This window comes from Phasianus colchicus, chromosome 1, assembly GCF_987193195.1.
Source record: "Phasianus colchicus chromosome 1, bPhaCol1.hap1.1, whole genome shotgun sequence".
NCBI classification, from domain to species: domain Eukaryota; kingdom Metazoa; phylum Chordata; class Aves; order Galliformes; family Phasianidae; genus Phasianus; species Phasianus colchicus.
In genome coordinates, this window is record NC_143436.1 from 169,079,832 (window position 1) to 169,105,210 (window position 25,379).

Sequence of the window (25,379 nt, forward strand, 5' to 3'; positions counted from 1 at the left end):
GGGCTTTTCCCTACCCAGAGCTAGCTATCTAAGATGCCTTATGAAATGCGGAAAGCTTGTCCTTAGCTCACTTATCTCATTCCTTAGTTTTCTAAGGGACTCAGGCAATCAGCCTCAGTCTCTGCTGCTACTAGCTGACACAACCCACCAGCTGCTTCTCAGAAAAGCATTCAGCAGCAGCCAGGCTGAGTACTGGGAGATGGCCAGCACCTGTCTCTGGTGCTCACCAAGGAGACATCCAAGGGAGGATGTCCTGCGACCACTGCTGTCTGTGAAGTACAATCAGCAGAAGAGAGGGACCACCCCCACACCCAAGTATATAGAAGAAAAAAATTAAGGTTCTTTTTAAAGCAATACATTACAAATCTCATGGGCAGTTTACAAGCAGTTATTCCCAACTGCACAGGAACAGTTTGTCCAGAGAAGCTGTAGATGCCCCACCCCTGGAGATGTTCAAGGCCAGGCTGGATGGTGCTCTGAGCAGCCTGATCAGGTGAGTGGTACCCCTGCCCACAGCAGGGAATTGTCGGAACTGGGTGGGATTTTGAAGTCCCTTCCACACTAAGCCAGTCTATGATTCTTTGATTCCTGCTGTGTTGTTTCAAGTCAATGCCTGTCAGCACAAGCTGAGGGGCTAAGGGGTAAAGAATTCAATAGATAGATCAGTACACAATTTAAGGCTATCCTAATACTTAATTTTCTGAAAATCTCTTTTTGAATACATGAGGAAATAGTAGCTAAAAGGTGAATACTCTGGCTTTTGATTATGGATATCATCTCCACCCTGAAGGCAGATCATCTGGCAAGTCTTTTGTTCCCTCTCATGATAAGTGAGTGAGATTTAACCGTACTCACAGTGACCTCTCACTAAATGTTGTGGTTGATTTAATGCAAGATGAGGCTTCCCAGGCCCTGTCTTAGCAGAGGAAGTGACTTTTCTTCTACAGTGTTCAAAGTCCGTCTGGTGAGCTTTACCTCCCCAGGAGCTAAAGGGAGCTATGAAACCTCAAACTCCCTGGGGTTTGGCTGTGACCAGTATAAATCTCTGTTGCTGATGAAGAAAATAACATGGGGAGATAAGTAAACATTTCAAAAGAAAGATGGGAGGGGAGGCACAGGCTTCCTCTGGTAGTCTGAGGCCTTTTGCAAACCAGCCCACTTGCAGTCAGCTCAGTGCAGTACATCAGTTTCTCTGAAGCTGCTCTTGAATCAGTGATCAGGGAATTTATTGCAAATTGAGTGTTCTTGTACCTTAGTGGAATACTTTATGTTTACCAGACATGCAGGCCTTCTTAATACGTAGCAATTAGGCAAGCAGTGGAAGAAGTGTGTTTTCATGGCATTCTCAAACCAAAGGATTTTATGAGTCTGGGATCAGAGGTGATACAAGTGCACTTTCCTGGTGCACTTTCCAGGGCAGCAGCATCAAACCAAAAGGTACCAGTGTTGCTGAAAGGCGACAATAAATTGATCAGCCTCTTTAAAATTTCTCATAAAATTGTATTAACAAAACAGTAAATACATTACACAGAGACTGTAACCACGGGATGTTTACATAATGCCCACTGTGGACCAGTACTAAATACCATAAAAGACCTGAGACCCCCCCAAAAAGTCTGCAAGTTCTGGCTCTCACAAAGCAACTAGAGCACCATTATTCCTACTCCTCCTTCTCTTCCTCTTCGCCCTCAGATTTCAGCTTCACTGTTGTGAACTTTGCTGGTGGTTATTGCAATTCCTATTGCTAGGCTCCCGTTATCGGCAAAGAGCTGAGCCAGGGAAGTGTTCAGCACAAGGCAATCCCCATCTGAAATGATAGAGTCAACGCACTCCAGCACCGACCTCGGAGTTGCCTCCCACTTGAGGCGCCTCTGGTTCCTGTTGAGCTCGAGCCGATAGGTGAAGTTGTCAGCCTGGGTTTGCGTGCCAATCAGCATCATGGTGGCAAAGAACTGGGGGTGACCTTTGTACTTCTCCTGCTTCCTGAGAACCAGCAAAAACTGGTGGCCAAGGCAAGAGTGCATGATGATCCAGTCCGTGGGTGCGGGCAGGTGCATGTCCGTGGCCAGGAAGACAATCTCTGCCCCCTGAAGGATGTTGATACGGTGAGTTTGCCTCAGGTGGGACACCACCACCTCCAGGTGCCCTTCCCATGGACAGGAGAAGAGCGGACACGTGCAGGGAACCAGCTGGGGGTCGTGCACTGCTTCATGGTGATGGCAGGGAGGAAGGCTGCCTTGCTCCGTGGATGTCTGTGCAACCGCACAACGGGTTGGTGCATACTATGAGAAGGGAGAAATCATAGAATCATCAAGACTGGAAATGACCTCTTAGATCATCTTGTCTGACCATCAACCCATCACCACCATGCCCACTGACCCATGCCCCTCAGTGCCACATCTACATGCTTTTTGAACCTCCAGGGACGGTGACTCCACCACCTCCCTGGGTAGCCTGTGCCAGTGCCTCACCACTCTTTCTGAGTTGTTTTACCTAATGTCCAACTTGAACCTCTCCTGGTACAACCTGTGGTCATTAACTATCATCCTATCAGTAGTCATGTGGGAAAAGAGACCGACTTCAACCTCATTACAACCTTGTTTCGGGGAATTGTAGAGTGTGACAAACCGCAAACAATAGGTGGACAGGGAACCAGTGCAGATATGTAGGGTGCAGACCCCTCAAACACCAGCCACCTGATATCCCAACTAAAACAGCATCAGAGGGAGCACCAAGAATTCAACACTCCTGAAACCAGACTGAGATCAGAGGTGATACAAGCCTGGATTTGCACAGCAAAATATGTTGGCAGATGCCTTGTTCTCCAGGAGAAGAGAGAAGCCATTTGAGCCATGATAAGTCACCTTAAATGAAAGTGATGTATGTGTTTCAAGAGCAATTTCATTAGTTCAGGGGGGAAAATCTGATTAAAAAGAAAAAAAAGCCCTACAAAACACGGACAGCATGGGGCATTTTATATGGTTACAGCTCTTGCAGCTCAGAACAAGGAAATGAAATATGTACAGCTTTATTATGCTTTAATGAAACACACTGGCAAATACAGGCATTTCTTCTGAAATGATATGCTTTATAACACCCATAATTCGTAAAATAAAAGTCAGTTTTTATTGTATACAGTTCCTTCATTTTTTTCTGGTCAATGTATTTGTGCTTAACTGATGCACTTTCCTCCATAAATCCTAAATGGCTCTCAAAGGTGGATAGATGGTAAATTTAGAATGCTAAAGTTAATTTGGATTAAAGTAAGGCAGCTAACTGGGAAGGCAGAGGCTCTAGCAGAGTGATAGCACGTGATGACTAGGAAGCAAACTGCACTGCTTCTGTCAAGCAGACATTGTTGAAGAGGAATGAGTAAGTTTTATCCAACCAAATGTGTGTCCACATGTAATGGTATTTGGAAAGAGTAATGGCTCTGCTGCAATAACTCCATGCATAGGCAAACCCTCAGGCATCCGCATGATGGTCATGATTCATCCAGCCTAATTTTAAGCATTTACTTCAGCCATCTGAGACAGAAACATGGTTACCTTAGACTGTCTCTGCAGTCAACAGAGGGATGCAGCCCTTTCCACCAGCTGATTCTGACCTTAGCTGGAGTAATTCACCTCTTAAACGTGGCAGTGGCTGCTGCCAGAGAGACTAAGGCTGAGATCCAGTTTGCCTGGTTGGACCTCAATTTTAGATGCTTTCATGTAGAAGGGAGATTGTCTCCTGAGTTGTTTTGGAGATGCTTGTAAGTTGCATAAGAATTAAGAGTATATATATAAATGCAGACATTTTGTTTCAGTGTATGTTTTCTAAACTTTCTTATAATTCCCAATACCCAAAGGATAGTGACCACAGTCTGCTATGGGTTTATAACTTAGAGTGGTAATGTGGGATAAGTCAAGGTTTCTATGTCCATACATATGTCCTGCTGCTTGAGACGCTGTAATTTTGCCACCATCTTCCTCTAGAGGTGAAAGACATTTCTATACAGGCACTGCTGAGGGAAAGCTTAAAAATACAAAGTGGGTATAACCCTGGGATGCGTGTATCTGCATAGCCAATAAGAGCAGAACTAGAAGGTGCAACCTGTGAGATGTGTGTCCATGTAATGCTGACACTGAGGCTCTCTGCTGCTGCTACCATTAGTTTCCACCCCCAGAATTTGCATTTTTGCTTTCCAAGACAATTTGGAAGGGAAACTCTTGTGTTAGCTATCCCAACTCTTAGACGACCAGGGTTTCCTTGCCAACCAGGACAATAAAAGTTCTTGGTGTTCATTCAGAATCTCCATTTGTCTGAGGGATGTGATGGCCAGGCTAGGGTTATGATTGCTGTTGCATATTCACAGAATCATAGAACCGGAGCACAGCTGAGGCAGGCAGGGCCCTCTGGGTCCCTCTGCTCCAAACTGTGCTCCAGCAGGAGCATCCAGATCAGGATGCCCAGCGCCACATCCAGATAGTGCATAGCTCTTCCCAAGACCCTGAGCACAACAGCGAGGTGTTTCTACGTTCTCTGACACCTGATATGAAGAATAATGTACTATTTAAATACTATTATTGAACTTTCCAGCTTTTTCTTTGGAGAGTTATTACTTTAATAGTACTGTTCTACTTTCTACTTTCCTCATTTTTTATTTGTTTTGCTGTATAAAATTCAGGAATATAAACTTTTCAACAAGATAATGAATTGAGGACAGATAAATGACTATCATTGTCTGGAAAATAAAGCAGGTCATTATAAGCTAATCGAGGTTTGTGGCTTTAGCTGCCTACTTGTCGCTCTGGGATTGCTGCAGAGGACTGGTTCACACTTAATTCTACATTAATTTTTGCATCCCATTAAGATGAAAGTTATGGTTAATTTAAACTCTTTTGGTGAAGGAAGCTCTGCAATGGCAGATCGTAAAAGCCTTTTAAAAAATCCCTGAAATGCTAATTGCCTCGTAAAATGAATTCTAATCTCCCAATCTAATACAGTGGGTGTGAGCAATTACTTTCTCTCACCAAACTGTTAATGCAACATTAGTGATTATACTAATTAAAACTAATGAACTCATACTCACATGCTGATAAACCTCTCAACCACTCGACAAGTTCCAGCCTTCTATCAGTTTTATTTAACTCCTCTTTTGGAAGATGAATCTTAAATTAACCTCTTGAATAACATTCAAAATTGGGTTTTGAAATGTAAAGCTTTATAGACTGTGTATAATTCCTCTCCAAAGATTACCAGAGTCAGAGAAACCATTTCCACTGAGGCTGTAATTGAATTTAGAAATGCATTCTCCTAATTTGATAAGCATGGAGTGCATTGGTAGCTCATTGGTCTAAACTGTATTCAAAGTAAGAAAGTTGAGGTCTCTCCAAAATTGTGAAATGACAATCATGTTTTTATGACTCAGGAACAAGAAAAATAAATTTCAGTAAGCAATTTATTCATTGTATATTGCTCCTTTCCTTCATTTGTGATTTCCCGGTGTGCAAATAAATGAGGATTCCATTCAGCATGTTCCATTCCTGAAAAGTTCTTTTGAATTGTTTCTGAGATTAATTTTTTGGTCCAGCCTCATTCAGCGAAAGTTTGTTGAAAATTCTAGAATTCCTGTGCAAACCACATGATCTATTTTTATTCTCTGATCGTGGTGTGAAGGATTTTCAAAGTCTGATTTCTGAATTATTCAACATTTTTGCTTCTAACTTGTGAATTCTGTAATATTTTGACAGAAATATTTTAAAAATTCCCAGTCTTTGTGAAAAAGGTTTCACAGAAAAACTGTTTTTTAACTTACATTTTTTGGGGGGTAGAACTGTAACTGCAGGGGTGCCTCTGCACTTGTTTGTCTTTCATATGGCTGTGAATTGAGCCTCTAAAACTAAAAGGTGGAACAGACATCATAAAGCTTTTCAAAAATCTCATTCTTAATAGTCTTTTATCTTCTTGGTCAATTCCAGCCAAATTTAAGCATGATAGAAGTGTCAAAGACTAATTTCACTACTTTTCTGGGCAGGTTGAGAGATTTAACCCTTTCATATCTCCACAGAAGAGTATCTTGCCACATGGGCAAATAACATTTTCAGATAGGAGAACATAAACAACTGCAGTTTGAGTCCAAATATAATATCAGACACCAGAAAATCCACACGAGGCAGTGTCTTTATGAACAGGAGAAAAGCCTTTAGTCAGAGTGGTCCTCATTAAACATAAGATAATCCAGTCATGAAATGCAAGCCACAGGAAAGCAGGCTCTGCTGCTTACAGACCAATGTCTTTTTAATGATGTGGCTTATTACAGTGTAATTCTCTGTACATTTGGCAAAGAGCAATTTACAAATACGTGGTGTTTTTCTCTTCATGGAAAATACTTACATCTGAAGCTGAGACACGGCGTCTCTGGGTCCTGTCCCAACATTTCTACAGACTTTCTGCTAAAAATTCTATAAATCGCTCCAGGTATGACTCATCTGTTCTAACTTTGAAACACGAGGAGTAGGTGTTTAAGTCTGAAGTGCATCAGCTCCTTTTACAACCCAAGGAGAACTCAGAAGTGCAATTCACTTCATCTTGAGAGAGACCAAAGCAACATCCCCCTAGGCACTGCTCTCTACACACAAGTGGGATCATCCATCCTCAGGGCAAACTTGTATGATTTTTTTCCTTTTGATGCAGCCCAAGATCCAGTTGGCATTTTGGGCTGCAAGAGCACACTGCTGGCTCATGTCTAGCTTTTCATCCACCAGGACACCCAAGTCCTTCTCCGTGTGGTGGCTCTCAAGTTCTTCTCCCAGTCTGGAATTGCCTCAACCCAAGAACAACTTGGCCTTGTTGAACCTCATTAGGTTCTTATGGGCCCACTTTTCAAGCCTGTCCAGGTCCCTCTGGAAGGCATCCTTTCCTTCTGTTGTGTCAACTGCATTGCTTTGCTGAGGGTGCTCTCGATGCCACTCTCTATGTGTCTTTGTCATCGATAAAGATGTTGAAGAGCATCAGTCCCAAGATGGAATCCTGGGGACACTACTCATCATGGGCTTTCACCTGGGCACAGAGCCATTTGCCACTACCCTCTGGCTATGACCATCCAACTAATTCTTTATCCACTAACTAATCCAGCCTTCAAACTCACATCTTGGGTTATGTGACTTTTTGGGGATCATGTCCAAGAAAGGGATGCAGCTCCCATAGCTCCCCGTGCTCTAGCCCCTTAACCACAGCAGATGCTTTTGCTGGGAGCTTCACAGTTACTTTTGGAGATTCTCTTGCAACAAATCAGTAGTGAAATGTACTATTTCTTCAATTTTCTTACCATCTTTCTCCTTTTCCCTGGTTTTGGGGGCTCTGTCTCTTCTTCTCGTCTGTATGGAAAATGCTCCAATAATTTCTTAACTCTCAGCTTCTTTCTGCCTCATAAAAATTTCACCACCCACTAATATCCGCCTCCACGCTACTTACACCCACCACGAGGGACAGATGTTCCAAAGAACTATAAAGGTGACATGAAGAGACTAGTCAGCCTTTAATCCTGGTCTTCATTTAATTTCTCTTCTCCTGTTTTTTTTTTTTTTTTATTATGCTAATGAGATTTTGTAAATCTCTCAGATGAAAGAAAAGAGAAGGATGAAAAAAAGCCCCTCAACCTATTTTGTAAAAAGCTCTACTTCCATATCTGAAATTAAGAAGCCCAAATCAGGGCTCATGTTGAGGATTTATTTAAAATTTTAATTACATAAAATCCTATTAATTATGAATGCATCAGTTGAATTTCTTAAGCACTGAATATTAGTTGCAGCTTTGGCAGTGGATATAGCTGTTTTCCCCTCTATCAAATGGCAGCAAGAGGACAACTTCAAGCTCATTCTGCTAATCTCACTTTACAACATCACCAAGTGTGACTTGGTGACACAGCACATGGTATGTATTAATGGCTCTCCTCATGCTAATGACACAACTCTGAACATGCAGAAGACGCTGCTCTAGTCCACATCTGCTCTGCAGCACCACGATTCCTGGTATCAGAGGACCCTGAATTTTAGATGGAGTCACACATATGAAGAGACATTTTGCAAAAAAAAAAAGAAAGAAAGAAAGAAAACTGCTTTTAGTGGTAGTTATGTATGTACAAAAAGGAGTTACAGCATTTTAAATGTATCCTGGATGGAAAGACAGACTGTTTGCTTGTTTTTCAAAAATCAAGATTTTCAAAATAAACTATCTGGCAGTTTTGAAGTGCAAGAAAAAAAAAATCAAGAGACATGACATCCTTCAATATACTGAAACAATGTCATTATAATGAAATATAGACAAGATCCAGTAAAGCATCTTAGCTGAGTACATGCTTTCCTAGGGACACCCAAGCATAGACATGAACCAGGTGGAACGAGGTAATGATCTCCAGCTCTTCTGCTTTAAAAAACAACTTCATGAACCTCTCATGTAGGATGATAACAAAATTTCCCGTGTTTCAGGCTGAAGAGAGATGAACCACCTCACTAGCCCTCAGCCAAGCTGCATATGTGTTGTGTCCATCCAGACAAGTGATACCAATTTAGCTCCTTTTTTGATTGGTTCTTCTTCTGCATCTAGTCTGAGATCACCTTCTGTGCTTTCTTTGAGGAATAAAATATCTGCATTACATACAAGCACAACTGGGCACGAGTGATTCCTGTGGTGCATCTGTCACAGAAACTTGCTAACCAAAATATATGAAAAACATGGAGATGAAAAAGAAGCATCTTGAGCTGTGGACATCTGGAGGGTTAGCCAATTCATGGAATCATAGAATCATCAAAGTTGGAAAAGATTTCTAAGATCATCTAGTCTGACCATCAGCCCATCCCCACCATGCCCATTAATCATGTCCCTCAGTGTCACATCCACACGGCTCCTGAACACCTCCAGGGATGTTGACTCCATCACCTCCCTGGGCAGCCAATTCCAATGCATTACCACTCCTTCTGAGAATAAATTTTTCCTAATATCCAACCTGAGCCTCCCCTGGCGCAACTTAAGGCCATTACCTCTTGTCCTATCACTGTTACCTGAGATAACAAGTTGATATATATCACTTGCTCTGGAGTAATTGTCTTGTGCAGGCTCTAAGGGCTTAACAAAGTATCAGTCTTAGATTTAAGATCTGTAATAAGAGAAAAAAGGCATCCTGGCTTTGAATTAGCATAAAGAATGAAAAGATGTGCTCACAGAATCCATATAACTCTGCTTGCTTCTCACTCTCTGTTACTTGTGTTTAGGAGCTGTTGAGAGAAACCCTTGAGAGCAGTTTCCTGGAAATTCTGAAGAGTTTTTGAAACTAAGAAGAAAACTGCTCTTGTTCCTCAAGAAAGAGACAGCAAAGCCAATGGTCTGTACCATTTAAGCCTTTTACAGAGGTATCCATGTAAGGAGATGAAATGAGGTTGTTTTGGTCAAGAGCACTCTTCTGCAGGAGCTGCTCTAATACTGTGAGCATGCAAGGAGTGGGGACAGGCTCTGACTCCAGCTTGGGGAACTTCCCTGAGCTGCAATTGGCTGCTCATAGAATCACAGAATTGCTTAGGTTGGAAAAGGCCTTAAAAATCATTAAGTCCAACCACAACCTGACCATACTACCCTAACTCTAACAACCCTCTGCTAAACAACATCCCTGAGCACCACATCCAATTTTTTAAACACATCCAGGGATGGTGACACAACCACCTCCCTGGGGAGCCTATTCCAGTGCTTAGCAAACCTTTCTGTAAAGAAGTTTTTTCTGCTATCCAACCTAAACTTACCCTGGCACAGCTTAAGGCCATTTCCCCTCATCCTGTCACCTGTCACCAGTGAGAACAGACCAACCCCGCTCTCGCTGTAATCACAGGTATTTGAAGAGAGCAATGAGGTCTCCCCTCAGCCTCCTCTTCCCCAGACTGAACAGTCCCATGTTCTTCAGTCGCTCCTCATAAGGCATATTCTCCAAGCCCTTCACCAACCTTGTTGCGCCTACGACAACACTTTTATAACAGAAAATGAAACTTCTGGCAAAATATCCAATCCCACAGTGAGGATTGGAGCTTTTGCAGATCTGGGAGAAGCTGGGATGTACCCTCAGTGCCTAAATTGCAACTTAAATTCCCACTGTGATATTTTAGGACTTGTGCACAATGCTGGGACAACGGAAACATAGCACAGAGTACTTGATCTTTCATTGCAGTGCTGCTGGATTGGGGCATGGGGATGTCTACCCTCTTCTCTTTGGACTGGATGAATATTTTATACCTTGTTTTTATATCTTGTTGGAGTGATAGCATTGGTGGACAAAGGGAACATGACCAATGTCATTTACCTGGACTTAAGTAAGCCCCTTAACATGGTCCCCCACCACATCTTTATCTCCAAATTGGAGGGATGTGGATTTAATGGGTGGACTACTCGATGGATACGAAACTGGTTGAAAGGCTGCAGACAGAGGGTGGTCATAAATGGCTCCATGTCCAGGTGGAGGCCGGTAACGAGCGGCGTCCCCCAGGGGTCTGTCTTGGGACCGGTGCTCTTTAACATCTTTATCAATGACATTGATGACGGAATCGAGTGCACCCTCAGCAAGTTTGCTGATGGTAGAAGGAAGGGATGTCATTCAGAGGGACCTTGACAGACTTGAAAGGTGGTCCCGGGTGAACCTGATGAGGTTCAACACGGCAAAGTGCAAGGTTTTGTACTTGGGCCGGAGGAATCCAAGGCATCCATACAGACTGGAAGGAGCGGTCCTTGAGAGCAGCCCTGCAGAGAAGGACCCAGGAGTCCTGATGGATGAAAAGCTTAACATTAGCCAGCAGTGTGCCCTTGCAGCTCGGAAAGCAAATGGTATCCTGGGCTCCATCAGAAGAGGAGTGGCCAGCAGGGACAGGGAGGTGATTGTCCCCCTCTACTCTGCTCTTGTGAGGCCCCATCTGGAGTACTGTGTGCAGGTCTGAAGCCCCCAGTACAAGAAAGACAGAGAGCTGTTGGAGAGGGTCCAGAAGAGAGCCACAAAGATGATCAGGGGTCTGGAGCACCTCCCCTACAAAAACAGGCTGAGGGAGCAGGGCTTGTTCAGGCTGAAGAAATGAAGGCTGCGGGTTGACCTTATTGCAGCCTTTCAGTACCTAAAGGGAGTTAACTCTTTGAAGGGGTAGATAACGGCAGGACAAGAGGAAATGGCTTTAAGTTGAGGGAGGGAAGATTTAGGTTGGATGTCAGGGGAAGTTCTTTACAGAGAGAGTGGTGAGGTGCTGGAACAGGCTGCCCAGAGTGGTTGTGGATGCCCTGTCCCTGGAAGTGTTCAAGGCCAGGCTGGACGGGACACTGGGCAGGCTGGTCTAGTATTAAATAGGGAGGTTGGTGGCCGTGCCTGTGATAGGGGGGGGGGGTTGGAGATTCATGATCCTTGAGTTCCCTTCCAACCCAGGCCATTCTGTGATTCTGTGATCCCATTGGCCAGGCAGGAAAAGAATTAGAAGCCAAGGCAGGTGCCATCAGCTCTTGCTCCAGAAGGGTGCCATGTAACTGCTTCTTATTACTAGATCTCTCACAATGCAGTGCTGCTTGTGTCTGTGGGTGATGTAGTGAGTGGTCTGCATATATAAAAAGAGATAATCCAAATTGTAGAATATCTGAAGATTCAATTCATCCTTTATCCACTTTGTATTTTGTATAATGCCTGTTAAGAAAGTGCAAAACCATTAAAAGCTTTAATTAAAAGCAAAGTGATAAAGTAGTTCCGGGCTGCATCTGCTGTGTCTGATAGGGAAGGCAGAGTTCACAGGAGCTCTATATCTGACCTGTTGATTTTTTGTTTTACATTTGCACTGAGGAAGATATTAATATGGAAAAGAGTACAAGAAAAAAGAAGAAATGATTGCCCACTGTGCTCATAAACTTGCCAGTTCAGACTGGCTCTATTAACTCATCATCCAATATTCATTTACAAGTTACTACAGTAACAGCAGGTCTCCAAGAAGAGCAGATTTGCTACTGTCATCTTAGATAATTAGACCAAATCCATCCCTACATAATCAAAATGCTTCCCTTCCATCAGGCAACCTCCAGCTATCACAATTATATGACATTTAAATTCACTAACTTCTCTCTCAGCAATATAACCAAGAGCACCAAAGAATGGCACATACATTGCTGGTCTGCTGTAAGGAGATGAGGGGTGGTTGCTGAGCAAACCTGCAACCTCTCATGGTGGTGGGATGTGTCCAAGCCCATCCCAACCACAGAGATATCCTGACCAAGGATTTACTCGATGGACCAAGTCACACTGTTGATGGGATGGTGCACAAAATGCCTAGACCAGTCACAGTTGGGTTCAGACCCTTGCAGCAAGGAAAGGGACATTTCCGTGGGAACATTTGGTTTTGTATCACACATACTTCTTAATTTTGTACAAATCATAGCCTGTTCCTTCTTCTTCCTCCCCCTCTAATTCTCAGATAATTGTTCTAGAAGTTTTCTTCACACAGAGAGAATGCAGGTGGAGAGAAAGAACAGAAAGGGAGGCTCAGCTCAGCCAGAAAAGACAATGTTCCACCTACAGAAAGAAAATCATCTCTATTAATAGATTGGTTGAAAGGGTTTTGAAATAATCATAATACAAATTCCTTCTAAAATAACATTCATGCTTATGGAAAGGTACCAGCTCAACATCTCCTGGATTTGCAATGCTCTGCCTACAGAAGTAGCAGAACGGAGAACTGTGTCCATTTCTTTTCACCTTGCCCTGTCAGTACACCTCAAATCTGAGATAAAAATTCTCCCCTGGCCAGGAGAGGCCTTGCATTTCCCCTCTTGAAGCACTGTCCTTTTGTGGAAGGAAACCCTTGGCATCTCCTTGCTTCACCAGCACCTCAGCTTTGGCCTCATATGTTCAGTCCAGCAAGATGATTGTCACCAGGGGATGATTCTGTTGTTCATGGGGAAATTTGGAATGACCTAGATGTGAGAAACCTATCACTCATTAGGGCCACAGCTCTATGAGGCTACTTAATTTTCATTGATGGAAATCCCATGGCATAGCCTGTCCAGTATGTCCTCCCTTTGTTGGCTTTTGTCTCTTTGGCTCTCCATCCTACACTTAACGTCTTTGATGATTTGAGGTTAGGGTGGATATTTTTTGGTGTATCTTCAGAGTATTTTCTTTCTGCAGAGTTTTTTTTTTTTTTTTAATAGAGCTTTCTGTGACATGATATTGAATAAGATGACAAACCACTCATTTCACCACATGAAAGGCATTCCAGCCTTTCTTTCCTAGAGCAAACCTCTCTTCTCCTTTCAAAATGGCCTCCAGAGCTGGAGGGAAGATGTGTGGCAGCTCAATGGTCGAGCACCAAGGAAACAGCATGAATACGTATGAGAGGTCACAACTGTCCTGAAGTTCAGGCTGCCGAGATCCCAGCTGCAGTCTGTGCTCCTGCAAATTCTGATTTCACACAGAATGGAAAGCCTGCAGTGGAGAACAGCAGGGGAGAGGTTGTATGAGACATCTCAGCCAACAGATGAGATGTTTCTCCTCTTTTATTTCTGTCTTCTCTTTTGCTGGTATTCACCTGGCCTACTTGGTGAGTTGCTTCAACTCTCTAAACCAGCAGAAAATGATTTCCTTTTTAAAAATTGATTTGTTAGCCCACTTTTACGCTGGCTTGGTGAGTTGCATTGGTCAGTGAGTTATCAGAGGTACCCCAGCAGCAGCGCTGGGCTAGGGAAATCATTGTGCAGGGTTAGAGAAATAGTAGGGTGGGCAGGACTTGCTTAGTGAAGGCTGTTACACACCAACAAGTTTTGTGCTCTGTCTACATAGCTTGCATCTGTCCTTAAAACTCTTAATTTCCCTCCTTTCACCCTAAGGGCATGCAGTGGTAGTTCATCCTGCAGTTTCCAAATTCACAGTAAATCCATGCTAACTCAGAATAACAGCTTTTATATACACTGGGCTTCCAAGTCCTTCAAGAAGGACAGCATTTCTTAGCAGAAGAAATAAGTGTAACAACCAGATACATTTGTTAATGGGATTTGTCTCACCTAAATGTGTATGTATAATGTGAAGTAATTAATCATTCCTATGTTGAACACCTCCATCTTCAGGAAAAGATGAAACTTCTGTGTGGTACCTAAACAAGGAGCTCACTTCTTTTCCTTGGCCTGAAGCAGAGCTGGGGTTGTGGCCATGAATTTGGACATCAGCCTCAAAAAGTTTTGCCACACTCAGCACAGCAGGATCATCATGACTCGGAGCTGCAGCGGTGGCAGGAGACAGCCACAGCGACTGTTTAATGGGTGATTATGAGCTGCCTATTTGCCTAATGCAGAAAATCCCTTGAGCAGACACATTTTCTTCCCAGCTAAGGACTGAGAATCCTAATTTTCAGGCTTCTAGATTTAACAGTGAAATAAAATTAATTTATAGCTCTTGCCATTAGGAGGACAAATTTTCATCTCCGTCCTCCGGGTGAGAGGCACTATAACAAATGAATGATTACTGACCCATGATACCTATTAGAGATTACAGTTGGGTCATCTCATTTGTTGTTTTAACACAAGAAATTAAGAGCCCTAGCAGGGCTGTCACAAAAACTGAATTGATAATGAGATGAGCACAGCCTTTACCAGGGACTCTGCTTGGAATTACCTGTGGGAAAAGCTCAGAGATAACAGGACCTTGAGCTGCGGGTCTGAATTGCAGGAGCCCAGCAGGATGTTCCATTTGCACCGTCTTCTTTCCATTACTACCTGGAAGTGCAATCTACCCACCACGAATTAGACTTCATATGGACAAAGGAGCAGTTAACCACGTCCTTGCTTGGCCCTTTTGCCTCCATCACTACCTGCGGTTAAATTGCCCACCAAAGAGATTTTGAATCAAAAGGAGGTAAATAGATAGGCCTAACGCCAGCTGCCTCACTAGAGCCTGCACACTTAGCATGATGCTGATTGCAGACTGGCTCCTGCTACCGGGTAAGGTAGCTGATCTGCTTCAGATGCATCCTCAGTGCTGGAAAACTGTTTCAAGTTTTAAGGGAAATATCTGTACATCATACACATGGTTCGTGTTCTCATTGTCTAAGCCTTGGCTCCAGCTGTACCATGGACCCTGCAATCTGCTGGCCAGCAGCGTCACTCCTCCCTGCAACATAGCTCAATGCAGCAGGCATCTCTCAGCTTGAGACACAGTGCCCTGGCATTGCCCCTTGTATCAAAGAAAAAGAAATTGTCAGAATTGTCAGAATTTGTGGTGACTTAATCAAATACTAGCTAGTCATTTGCTATTTGTTTTATTTCTAATCTAACATAACATGAAAAACTGTCCAAATGTCCTTAATTCATAGATCTCTCATTAGTACCTCAATAAACAATCATAGAAACACAGAATCATAGACTATTCTGAGTTGGAAAGGACCCACATCATCCAGTCCAACCCCTGGCTCCTCACTCTGGACCACCCAAAATTCATACCTATCTCTGAGAGCATTGTTCAAAAGCTCATTGAATTCCATTTGTTTGGGGCTGTGCCCACTGCCCTGGGCAGCCTGTTCCATGCCCACCACCCTCTGATGAAGAACCTTTTTCTGATATCCAGCACTCAGAGCAGTATTCTACCCTTACATTGTGGAGTTGGGTTATACTTTCCTCTCTCTGTTGAGGTTTCATCTTAGCGCTGTGATGGAAGAAAATCAGTGCTATAACCTTGTGCTGATTTGCCTTTCTTCTGTAACAGATCAGCAAATGTGGCTATCCTGTCTTCATGGACTCAGGAAAGCACAAACAACAAGAGACTCTGCAAGGCTGTGATGTGAAGTTGTGTGGCAAGATCGGATTCAGATTTAATCATAGTCCAGAAATCAAGAACTCAGTGCCTTAAGGACTTTGTATCCCCACTGTTTTCCTCCATCCATAGCTTCTTAGGCCAATGCACTCCAGCACAATAGGCCATAGGGACACGACTGTGTCACTGTAAACTGGAGCAGCCCCACTTGTTATCATCTTAGGATGCATATTGCTAACCTCACCCCTGGTTGGGCTCATGTCAACACTTGTGTGAGCAGCTAACTTTAGGGAAAGCCATTGGGAACCTGATTTCATAGCAAATGCTAATACAGTTACAACAAGAAGTTCCCACTCCCTTCTTGCAGTCCTGGCTCATCCATCACAAAATACTGTTTCCCCAGATCTGCTTTGTCTCTCTGGAGGACTCAAGATTGTGAGGTCAGCGTCGCAAAATCAGACCAGCCAGTCACATCTCCATTTTGCTTCCCACATGAGATTTCTCCTAATTTATTCCCATTCCTTTTTTTTTTTTTTTTTTTTTAACATGAAGATCTGCTTGAGTTTCTGGGTTAGCTCCAGCACCATTCACTGAGATTATACAAAGTACTGATTGTTAACAGATAAATTACATGGGCAATGCTATTGAGGATCCATTAAGTAAATGAGGAACAAACCCATGCTGTTTTTTCCTTTTGCTCTGTTGCTGTTTATCAGAATGGCAATCAGCTGCAGCAGAGATGTACAAGATCTAAGCCAGCTGTGATTTAAGCTGGCCAGAGATCATCCAAATTAGCAGGTTATGGAGAAGTCTTGTGTTAAATAGTTGTGGGTCTGGTAGTGCGCTGGGTTGTACAGTGGTTGCGTAGATGACCTTGTGAATGGGAAATGCTTCAAGGGAAAAACCCTTGTGATCCAAGAGCCTCAATATTGCTTCATCTGCCATATTGCTCTGTATTTTATTTTCGTTTATCATCGTTCCATATTTTATTTTCTTCTGTCCTTACAAACATGTAAAAAAATTAGTGACAGTGATGGCTGGCTGATAGTTTTCAGGCCATGCAGAAAACAAAGTAGAAAGGCCACTAACAGAGCAGGAAGGAGGGAACTCAGTCACAGCTCCAATTAGTGGACACCACAGTGACAGTGACAGAAGATGGAAATGAATGTTTCAGGATGAGAAATGGAAGTTAAAAACAGCTTTAAGCAGCAAATTTACACTTGGAGTAAACTACAACTTCTTCTTAACAGTCAAGTGTGAAAATGATAGAATGATAGTGACAGCAATATCAACATAAACTGACTAATGAAAGTATTTTTGCTGATGATCCTTATACAGGTGACCGTAGTTAGAGGAATGTGTGCTAGAAAATTGGAGATACATGAAATAACACCAGGATTAAATTAGATCATTGGAAGCTGTAAAGTGGTAGAGTCGTAGTTAAACTTTCTTCCCACTTCAGCTTGGCATCACCTGAATATTTCTCTCCACTGACTGTGAAGTGTGCTGAGGGGGACTAAACTGAGCTCAGGCGCAGACACTTGGCTTTCAACCCCCACCCTAAGCAGAGATGGATCCCACCTTACCCCTGCCTTGGCTCCTGAGCTCCCCCTTCATCCCAGTTCTTTGGTTCTACCTCTTCATGGTCCATTAATTTGGCCACTGACTTGTCCCCTTATTTCCTCTCATTTGTCGTCTTGTCCCCATGTCCTCCTTCAGATTAGTGTTTTTATGAGTTTGGGTTCTCTTAATGACAACACTGCTCTTCACTGAACTCTGTCCTTACCAAGCCGCTGTCAGCATCTCACTCTGAATCCAAACTGCCCCTAGGATCTCAGCTAGCCTACTGGAGGGAGTACTTCCATGTCCCCTCTCTACTGTATGAAAACGTATCTTGACACAGATCCTCTGGCTGGTCAACTATAACTGGTGGTTACTCATATAAAAGACTCCACGTGACAAAGCCAGTACTCCTGTTCTCACCATGGTGTGCAGCTTTGAAATGACAATGATACTCAGGCCTTATGTGCAAGGCCTAAATGCCAAATAAAAGAGGTCTAGGGAAAGATCTCCCAAGCTTGGGTGACATCCTGACTTAGGGCCTTTCCCTTGAGGGAACACAGAGCAGACCAAACCTGATCAAGTGATATAGGTGGTCAAGGTCCAGACCACAACCTAAGTCCTTATCTCTGATTTATTAGACTAAGCAACCCTTATACAGGTAGTAAAAACAGACCAGGAGTCCTTCCCTGGCCCTAGGAACAAGTGGCACAGCTTGTGTCCATGTGGTTCAACTCATGGTTCACATGGGTTGGCCCCAGCATCATGCCCAAAAAGAACTTTCTGATCTCTCTCAGCCATTGGTTATCACCTAAGAGATGCATATGGGGCAGATCTGGGTAGAGTGCTAGCTGGCCACCGTGCGTGAAGGATGATAGCAAGCTGGTGGCTAGGCCTTGGCCTGCTGCAGTTTGATGTATACTGCCATATCTGAATTTTCTGCACTCATAGGAGGCTCTGATTTGCACAAACATATCAGGAGAGTTCATGTGTTGTTTGAGGGCTAATGGCTGCATTGAGACTGTCAGCTTTCAGGGTTGTATTTTGACACCTTTCCTAAGCACTTAATCATTTGAAAAGGAAAAATATTAAGACCTTTTCCATATTTCTTTTGACATTTCACATCAAGATGCAGCTACCTGTCAGGTACATGTGTGTTTTTATAAGGAACTATACAAAAAACATGCCTTCCTTTAAGCATACAATGTCAGCAGCTCTTTTGGAACAGTCCCAGCTCCTCAGCCATACCACAGCTCTTCTGCAGCTGGAAGAGGGCACTCAGGCATTACCTTCCCTGTCAGCTGAAGAACACTGCTCTGCAAACTGCCCTTGAAATCAATGTGGCTGCTATATTAGAAATACTTAGCACATAAATTGTAGGACATGGAGGCAGTGCGCGTTACAAGGCATGATGAGCATGTAGTGAACCTGCTGTACAAGCTCATTTCAAAACCCAGCACGGACTCTTCTCTCACTCTCTGGCTTGGTTCAGAGCTTTAAGGGTAGATGTTCTTGTAAAGGAAGGAGACTAACCCCATACAAACTCTACCCAGACAGAAATGGGGCTGAACTTCCTCATACACCATATATATTTTTTAATGATGTACCCATACTGCAGATTTAATGTTGAAATGAATTTTAGCTTTAATCTGAGGATGTCAACGGGTGTGCAGTATTGGGAGAATAATAAAACAAGAATAAAAACACAGTAACTATAGAGTAATAAATAACAATATATGGACGCTTTACTGTGGAATAGTCAGATGGGGAGGGAAAGAATGGGAATTATCTGGGCAAGTTTTCGTATGTTTGAGCATCTGGAAACCAAAGAGAGCACTGTAAGGTTGTATTCAGAAGATGTTTTTATGTCTAAGACCTCCGAGGAGAGCTACGTGTGTAACTGTTAGAGCCATATCTTCTGTGTTCACAAACCTGAGCCTATAAAAAGACAAGCTCGTTTACCAGGGAAAGGATTTCTCTGTGAAAAACCTAGAGGCTCTTTCAATGTGCCAAATTGATTTCTTTGTCTTCTCTTCAAGCACGAACATAAATTAAGCTGAGGTTATGTCCTAGCTTAAAAGCAGGGTGAAATTTGTGTTAACGATCAGTTTCAGTTACAGGGAATTAATCTTAAGTGTATAGTACAGGCATAGGAGTGCATTACTTTCCTTTTATGTCATTTGTTTCCTGATACTGGCACTTGGGAGCAAGGGTATCTCATGTTAAATTGGCTTCTCATTATACATCCAAATCCCACCAGGACAGTTACAGACACCTGGCAGAAGGGTCATATTCAACTGAACATGCTCAGCTGTATGTGGGGGACATCATACTTCACCAGAGGCATCTCAAGGTTTTGTAGACATTGCTGGGAAAGGAGCTGCATCTCCGGGGGGAAAACAGCAGATGCTGAGCAGCCAGAACAGGTCTCCTTTGCACTGGAGTGGTACATTTCTCACGTGGCTGCACTACTGTTGTGCCACCTTCATTATTAATGTTGTTATTATTTCTCTGAGCAGAAGAGGTGCCTTGTAAAAGGATTCCTCAGAAAGGGTGAACCGCCACAAACCCAAATTCTTGGCTGAACAAAACTATCTCTGAGACTATTGCTTCTACTCTAACTGTGCTGCTATGAGCAAGGGACCACGGAGGCTTTCACAGTTTGGGTGCTGACGTGAGAGAAGATAAATTTAGGACCCAGCCGTAATTTCTGTGGATTGTGTTTTACAGGAGACAGTGAGTATCTAAAAAATTCAGGTTGCAGTGCACTGTTTCTACAAGAGATGAAGACATGGACTCTAGTCTCTTCTAGCCCCAAAATGACTCTCGTTTTGGCAGTGTGTTGGTCTCTCTTCAACAGGAATGATGGAGCATGACCCCTGCCTTGATCCCTTCCACAATCAAGGCACTGCTGTGACATGCAGGAGATGTGATGCCTTTCTCATGAGAGGAGCTTCAAGGTTTCTCTGCAAGTGGTAAATGGAATACAGAATGCTGCTGCCAGGGAGTCATGTCTTATTCTCTTAGCTCTCCGTGCTAACAGCTTACAGCATCTATGTAGTCTGGAGAGTCTTAAAGATCAAATAGTATCCAGTAGATGGATCTTGTTCTGAGTCATCAACAGGTAATGTTTATGGACAATAAAGGATATACCAAAATTTATGCTTACACTGGCTAAGGTGCCATCCATCATGGAAACTTACCCATCTCATGTAGGTAGGATTGCTGAGGTGAGAATAGGTAGCAGCTTAAGGATTCAGGGAAGGGAAAAGGGAAGATATGAAGTCCTAGATGGCAACATAGACAGAAACTGGGAGCCCAGCACCACTGATAGGACCTGTCATAGCTGTAGTAGAAACAAACCTTGGCTCATCTGATAGCCCACTGCCTGGTCAGTGAGGGCACTTCAGGTGTCCTTCTGGGGACACAGAGAATACTAATGTTTAGTCTGGTGGCACATAAAATCCTAGCTGTCTCTTGTCTGTATTAGCCAATAAATAACTGTGTTATACTTCAAAGTTTTGTGCATTCTGCTTATAGAGTCTCTCTGTTCATGGCAAGATATGAAAGATGACCTAGAAAAGAAGGGTTACATCTTCTTTCCAGCATAGAAAGTCAGCATGACCAGTAGAAGAATGTGCAGTTGCTTTGTTCATGGGTTCTCTCCTCGTCTTCATCGTCCCTCAAGCCAGTGAAAAGACTTATGTTGTGATTGCTGGAGTATGGGGTTAACCACAAAGGAAAGGGGTACAAAATGCAATTAGGGTTGGATTTCTGTTTGCACACAAGTGGCAAGTGCTGCATAGTCATGGTGCTGACAATTTTTAAGTAGGACAAAATTCTGATTTTACTAAGAGTCACAGAGTAAAATACCTTTGAAAACCTAGACCATGTTGTTAGCAGAATGTGACAGTCTGCTGAGCTAGACTATCTACAGTCTCAAAAAGAGAGATCTGGTTAATTTTTTTCTGTTTCATGTTTCAAAGTTAGATCACAGAAAGGTTTCCAAAACAACTCAAAGAAAAAGCATGATTCATCTTACTTAACATCATCAGTTCACAGATATCTGCATATGAGCTAGTCAGTATAGACACTCCTAACAGCCAAAGGAAATTGCACAGTCCTCTGGGCTTCTCTTCTGATCTGCTTTCACCTAAATGTGTCCACTAGGTAAAATGGGACCCTGTGTTTAATAGAATCATAGAATCATAAAATTGCTTGGATTGGAAGGATCCTTAAAGCCCAGCTCCAGCTCCCTACTGTAGGCCACGCCACACACTAAATCAGGCTGCCCAGGGCCCCATCCAACCTTAACCCCATTTAACTAGATATTTCACACAAGAAAAGAGTGGTAGGCAAGAAAAGAGGAGTCACCAAGGCTGTGGAGTAAAATCACAGTAAGAGTACACTGACACCAGCTGCAAATGAATTATCTTTCTTCACAGTAGGCTCTATGGTGCTGCACTTTGAATTTATGACCAAACCTGTGTAGATGAGACAATGATGTTTTGGTTATTTCTGAGCAGTGCTGGTGCAGCATCAAGGCTTTCTCTGTTCCTCACTCAGCCCTGCAGCAAGTGGGCTGGGGGTGGGCAAGAGGCTGGGGAGGACACAACTGGGCTCTTACGGAAGAGACATTTCAGAGCATTAAACCATTTCTGCACTCAGCTCAGTGCAGAGGGGACAGACCTTGCAATACAACAGTGACACAAGGCAGAAATGACAAACAACAAATGAGCCTGTCCTTTCTATTCACCACCATGGCACGGAGACGATACCAGGCGTGCGGTAAGCCCAATCCCAGACCTACAATAGAAACACCTAGAGGTAAGAGATAGTAGGAAACACGTGAAGAGCTGACACACACCAATGGACTGCAGAGGAGGAAGTGAGCAGCAAGTGGTATTGAGCACCATCAGCTGGAACTGCCAAGCTTGCAAATCAAGAAGGAATGGCTTAGGTCAGTTTCCCTTGCTTTTGAATGTACTGAAAAAGGCTGTACTTATAAGTCCCCTGGCCACAATGTTAACATATGTGAGCGTGGATCCATCTCTGGCACGCTCAGCGCCTCCTTTCCCTGCCTTCTCTGGGACAAATTGACCCTGCCTAAGTAATAAATGACTTTCCCAATCACATTAGGATCAGTTTAGATGATGGAAAGGGTAACAAAATTAGAGCTTTTAAAACATTATCTCTTCTCCACAAATGTCTGCATTGATACAATGTCCGCAGAGAGGTAAGGAAAGCTGAGATATGACTGATCTCATTATAGCTTTCTAAAGAAAACAAAGTATGTGATGGAAAGCCAGTCTATAGCTGTAAGAAAACCCCCAGACTTTCTGTAAGAGACAAGAAAGGGCAGAGGATAGTTATGCTCTGATTCTTGATTTAAAAAATAAGTTAATCTTCAATCTCTCATATCTTTTCTCAAGCCCCTTATACAAACTCATATATGCACCGGGACAGGCAGTGTGCCTCTGATTTTGTATTATATGTGTCACGCCTAGTGTTTTAATCCTGTTGTCTGCATCCTGTTTAATGTAATAATTTATTGTAATATTTTACATAACCACACTTGATATATTGTATAGAGAAGCCGGGGAGCATGTCTGATCTCCTTGCTATGACAGGCAATAACTGAAGTGACATGGTTATCGTACTCAGAGAGAAACACATACTCTGCAGAAAAACTGGACTGGACTGAAGTAGCAGAAAGGACTGGATTTTGGATATTGCAAAATAGACAGCTGTATACTGATGATACTGTGCTCAGGAATTAAATTTATCATTCAACTTTCTTTTTTTTTTTTTTTTTTTTGTACCTTGAAAACACTGATTTCTTACATAGGAACTACTCACATATTTATTAACATCAGTGAGGAAAAGCTTATAGTCAGGCATCACTGTTGACATATTCAAAGTGTAACACTACAAAAAAAAAAAATTTATAAATTTCAACTAAATTAAGGTCAAAAGTAAAATCAAAATATTCTGAAAATACCACTGTCAAATTCTAGAATCATTGAATCATTAAGATTGGAAAAGACCAGTAAAATCATCTAATCCAACCACCAACACATCACCATCATGCTCACTAATCATGTCCCTCAGTTCCACTTCTGCCCTTCTGATTGGCTTGATTACATCACATATGGGCCCAAAACACAAAGCCAGCACCTAAAGCTGGGCATGTTCAGTGCAGAGGGTTATATGTCTATGTGCAGCAAAAGAAGACCACGGGGTCCTGATTGTCCATGTGTCTGAGGCTCTCAGACATAGGGTTTGAATTTTGAGTAGTCCTGTGTGGGGCCAGGAGTTGGACTGAGTGATCCTTATGGGTTCCTGCCAACTTGGGATATTCTATGAATCTATGGCTCTGTGAAGTTCCTACAGCAGAAGGTAGCTCTAACCAGGTGAAAAAGTCAGTGATGTTTAGGCAAGGCATTGCTCCCTGCCCCTCTTTTATTTAGCATCTCAGGCATAGCCAGTGAATCTTGGACTTCAGCACTGTGCTTCCTATGTGCAAGCATCACTTCTGCAAAGCATCTGCAGGGATATGAATGAATGCACACATGCACACTTGACACATACACACAGCTTCATCACTCCAGTTTGGCAGGAACCTGAGCCTACTCTTGAAATGCCACAGCTCAAATATAATCTCCTGAAAGAGTTTGCAATGCAAATCATCCCATCAGTCTGGTTTACAGCACAGCCACCACCAGCACGGTAGTACTGGTAACAGACTGCGACACGGGGTTAGGAGTTTCTAAGCCAATCTTACCACTTGAAGTCTATAATGAAACTACCCTCTCTATCTACAGAGATTTAATTGCTACCTGACTTTTGGCCTCATTAAATTCCTGAAAATTAATCCCCAAATACTAGGTTTTCACTCTGCCCCAAGACACTTGGTTTGCTTTGCAGTGGCCGTGAAATGATCGTTTCCTGCTCTCAGTTCTGAACATGCTGTGCCAAGCAGTTTAATGCATGCCCATTAATAGCAGACTACTTTGCTGTATTAAAGGGGAAAAAGAAAAAAAACCAAAAAAGATGAGAAGTACAAGTCCTGCAGGATCATTAATTTTGTTGTGAATTTGAATCATCAGACTAAGGCAGATTTGACCACCTGTAGGAACATTACTCTATTGCTTTGCATGTAGCTCAGTGCTCAGGAAGGCTGACAGCAGCAGAGGCAGAGCTGGAAGGCAGCATCCTGCAGTGATGCCCAGGCACTTGCCTCAGGGACAAAGAGAAGGCATCTTGCATGAAATCTGCACTTTTGCTCCTGGAGACCTAACAGCATTTCTATTTTCTCTATGAGTTGAGTGACAAGTGCAGTGTACTGCTGGGACAAGTGCCACACAGACTTGGAAGTAACTTTCACATTTATTTTCTGGTCTTTTAGGGCTGGGATGACCTCTCCATCATGAAATGACCTTACACAGCTCACAGTTTGTGCACTTTGAGGTGGGACAGAGAATAGGGTTTGTCCTCTAGTACAACCGGCTTGCATTTATTTGTCATTTACTTATCAAAACATCTCAGCTTGTTGAATGTAGCAGGTGTCTGGACTGATTATCTCGCAAAACAGCATAATTAATGGGTTTCTGTTCCTTCAAAATCAAATCTATTTTGAGCAGCTTCAAGAAAAGCCTTCTTTCTGCTCACACGAGGTGTGAACCTGCAAGCGTGGAGCCCCTGAGACTTTCCTTGACATCGGAGGAGGTTTCGTCACTCATTCCACAGAATTACTGAGGATGCTTCCTTCATTAAAAGGGAGCAGAATGAGACCTTCTCCTCTCTGCAGTGCAGAGATTGTTCTAATCTCAGAAAGGCTTTGGATTTTCCAGCTCTAAAAGAAAAGTAACAGTATTTATAAGTGGTCTGGGAATTTCTGCTTGATGAACATTTTATGAAAACCTGGCTATTCACCAAAGACAAGCATGATATTTTCCAGACCAATGAACCGTGGCCTCCCTTCTGCAGAATTAAATATAAAAATAAAAAAATAAAAGCACAAGGAGATCCGGGC

The 25,379-nt window shown here is 43.0% G+C and overlaps 1 protein-coding gene across 1 annotated transcript in view; it reads right to left on the minus strand.

Moving 5' to 3' along the window:
- Positions 1–1,511: 1,511 nt before the first annotated feature.
- The window catches only part of SIAH3 (siah E3 ubiquitin protein ligase family member 3), a 37,209-nt gene continuing 13,341 nt past the window's right edge, over positions 1,512–25,379 (minus strand). The window contains exon 2 of the mRNA XM_090131618.1: positions 1,512–2,282. Within this exon, the coding sequence (XP_089987744.1) occupies positions 1,689–2,282 (594 nt within the window). The 3' untranslated portion in view covers positions 1,512–1,688. The remainder of the gene's footprint in view (positions 2,283–25,379) is intronic.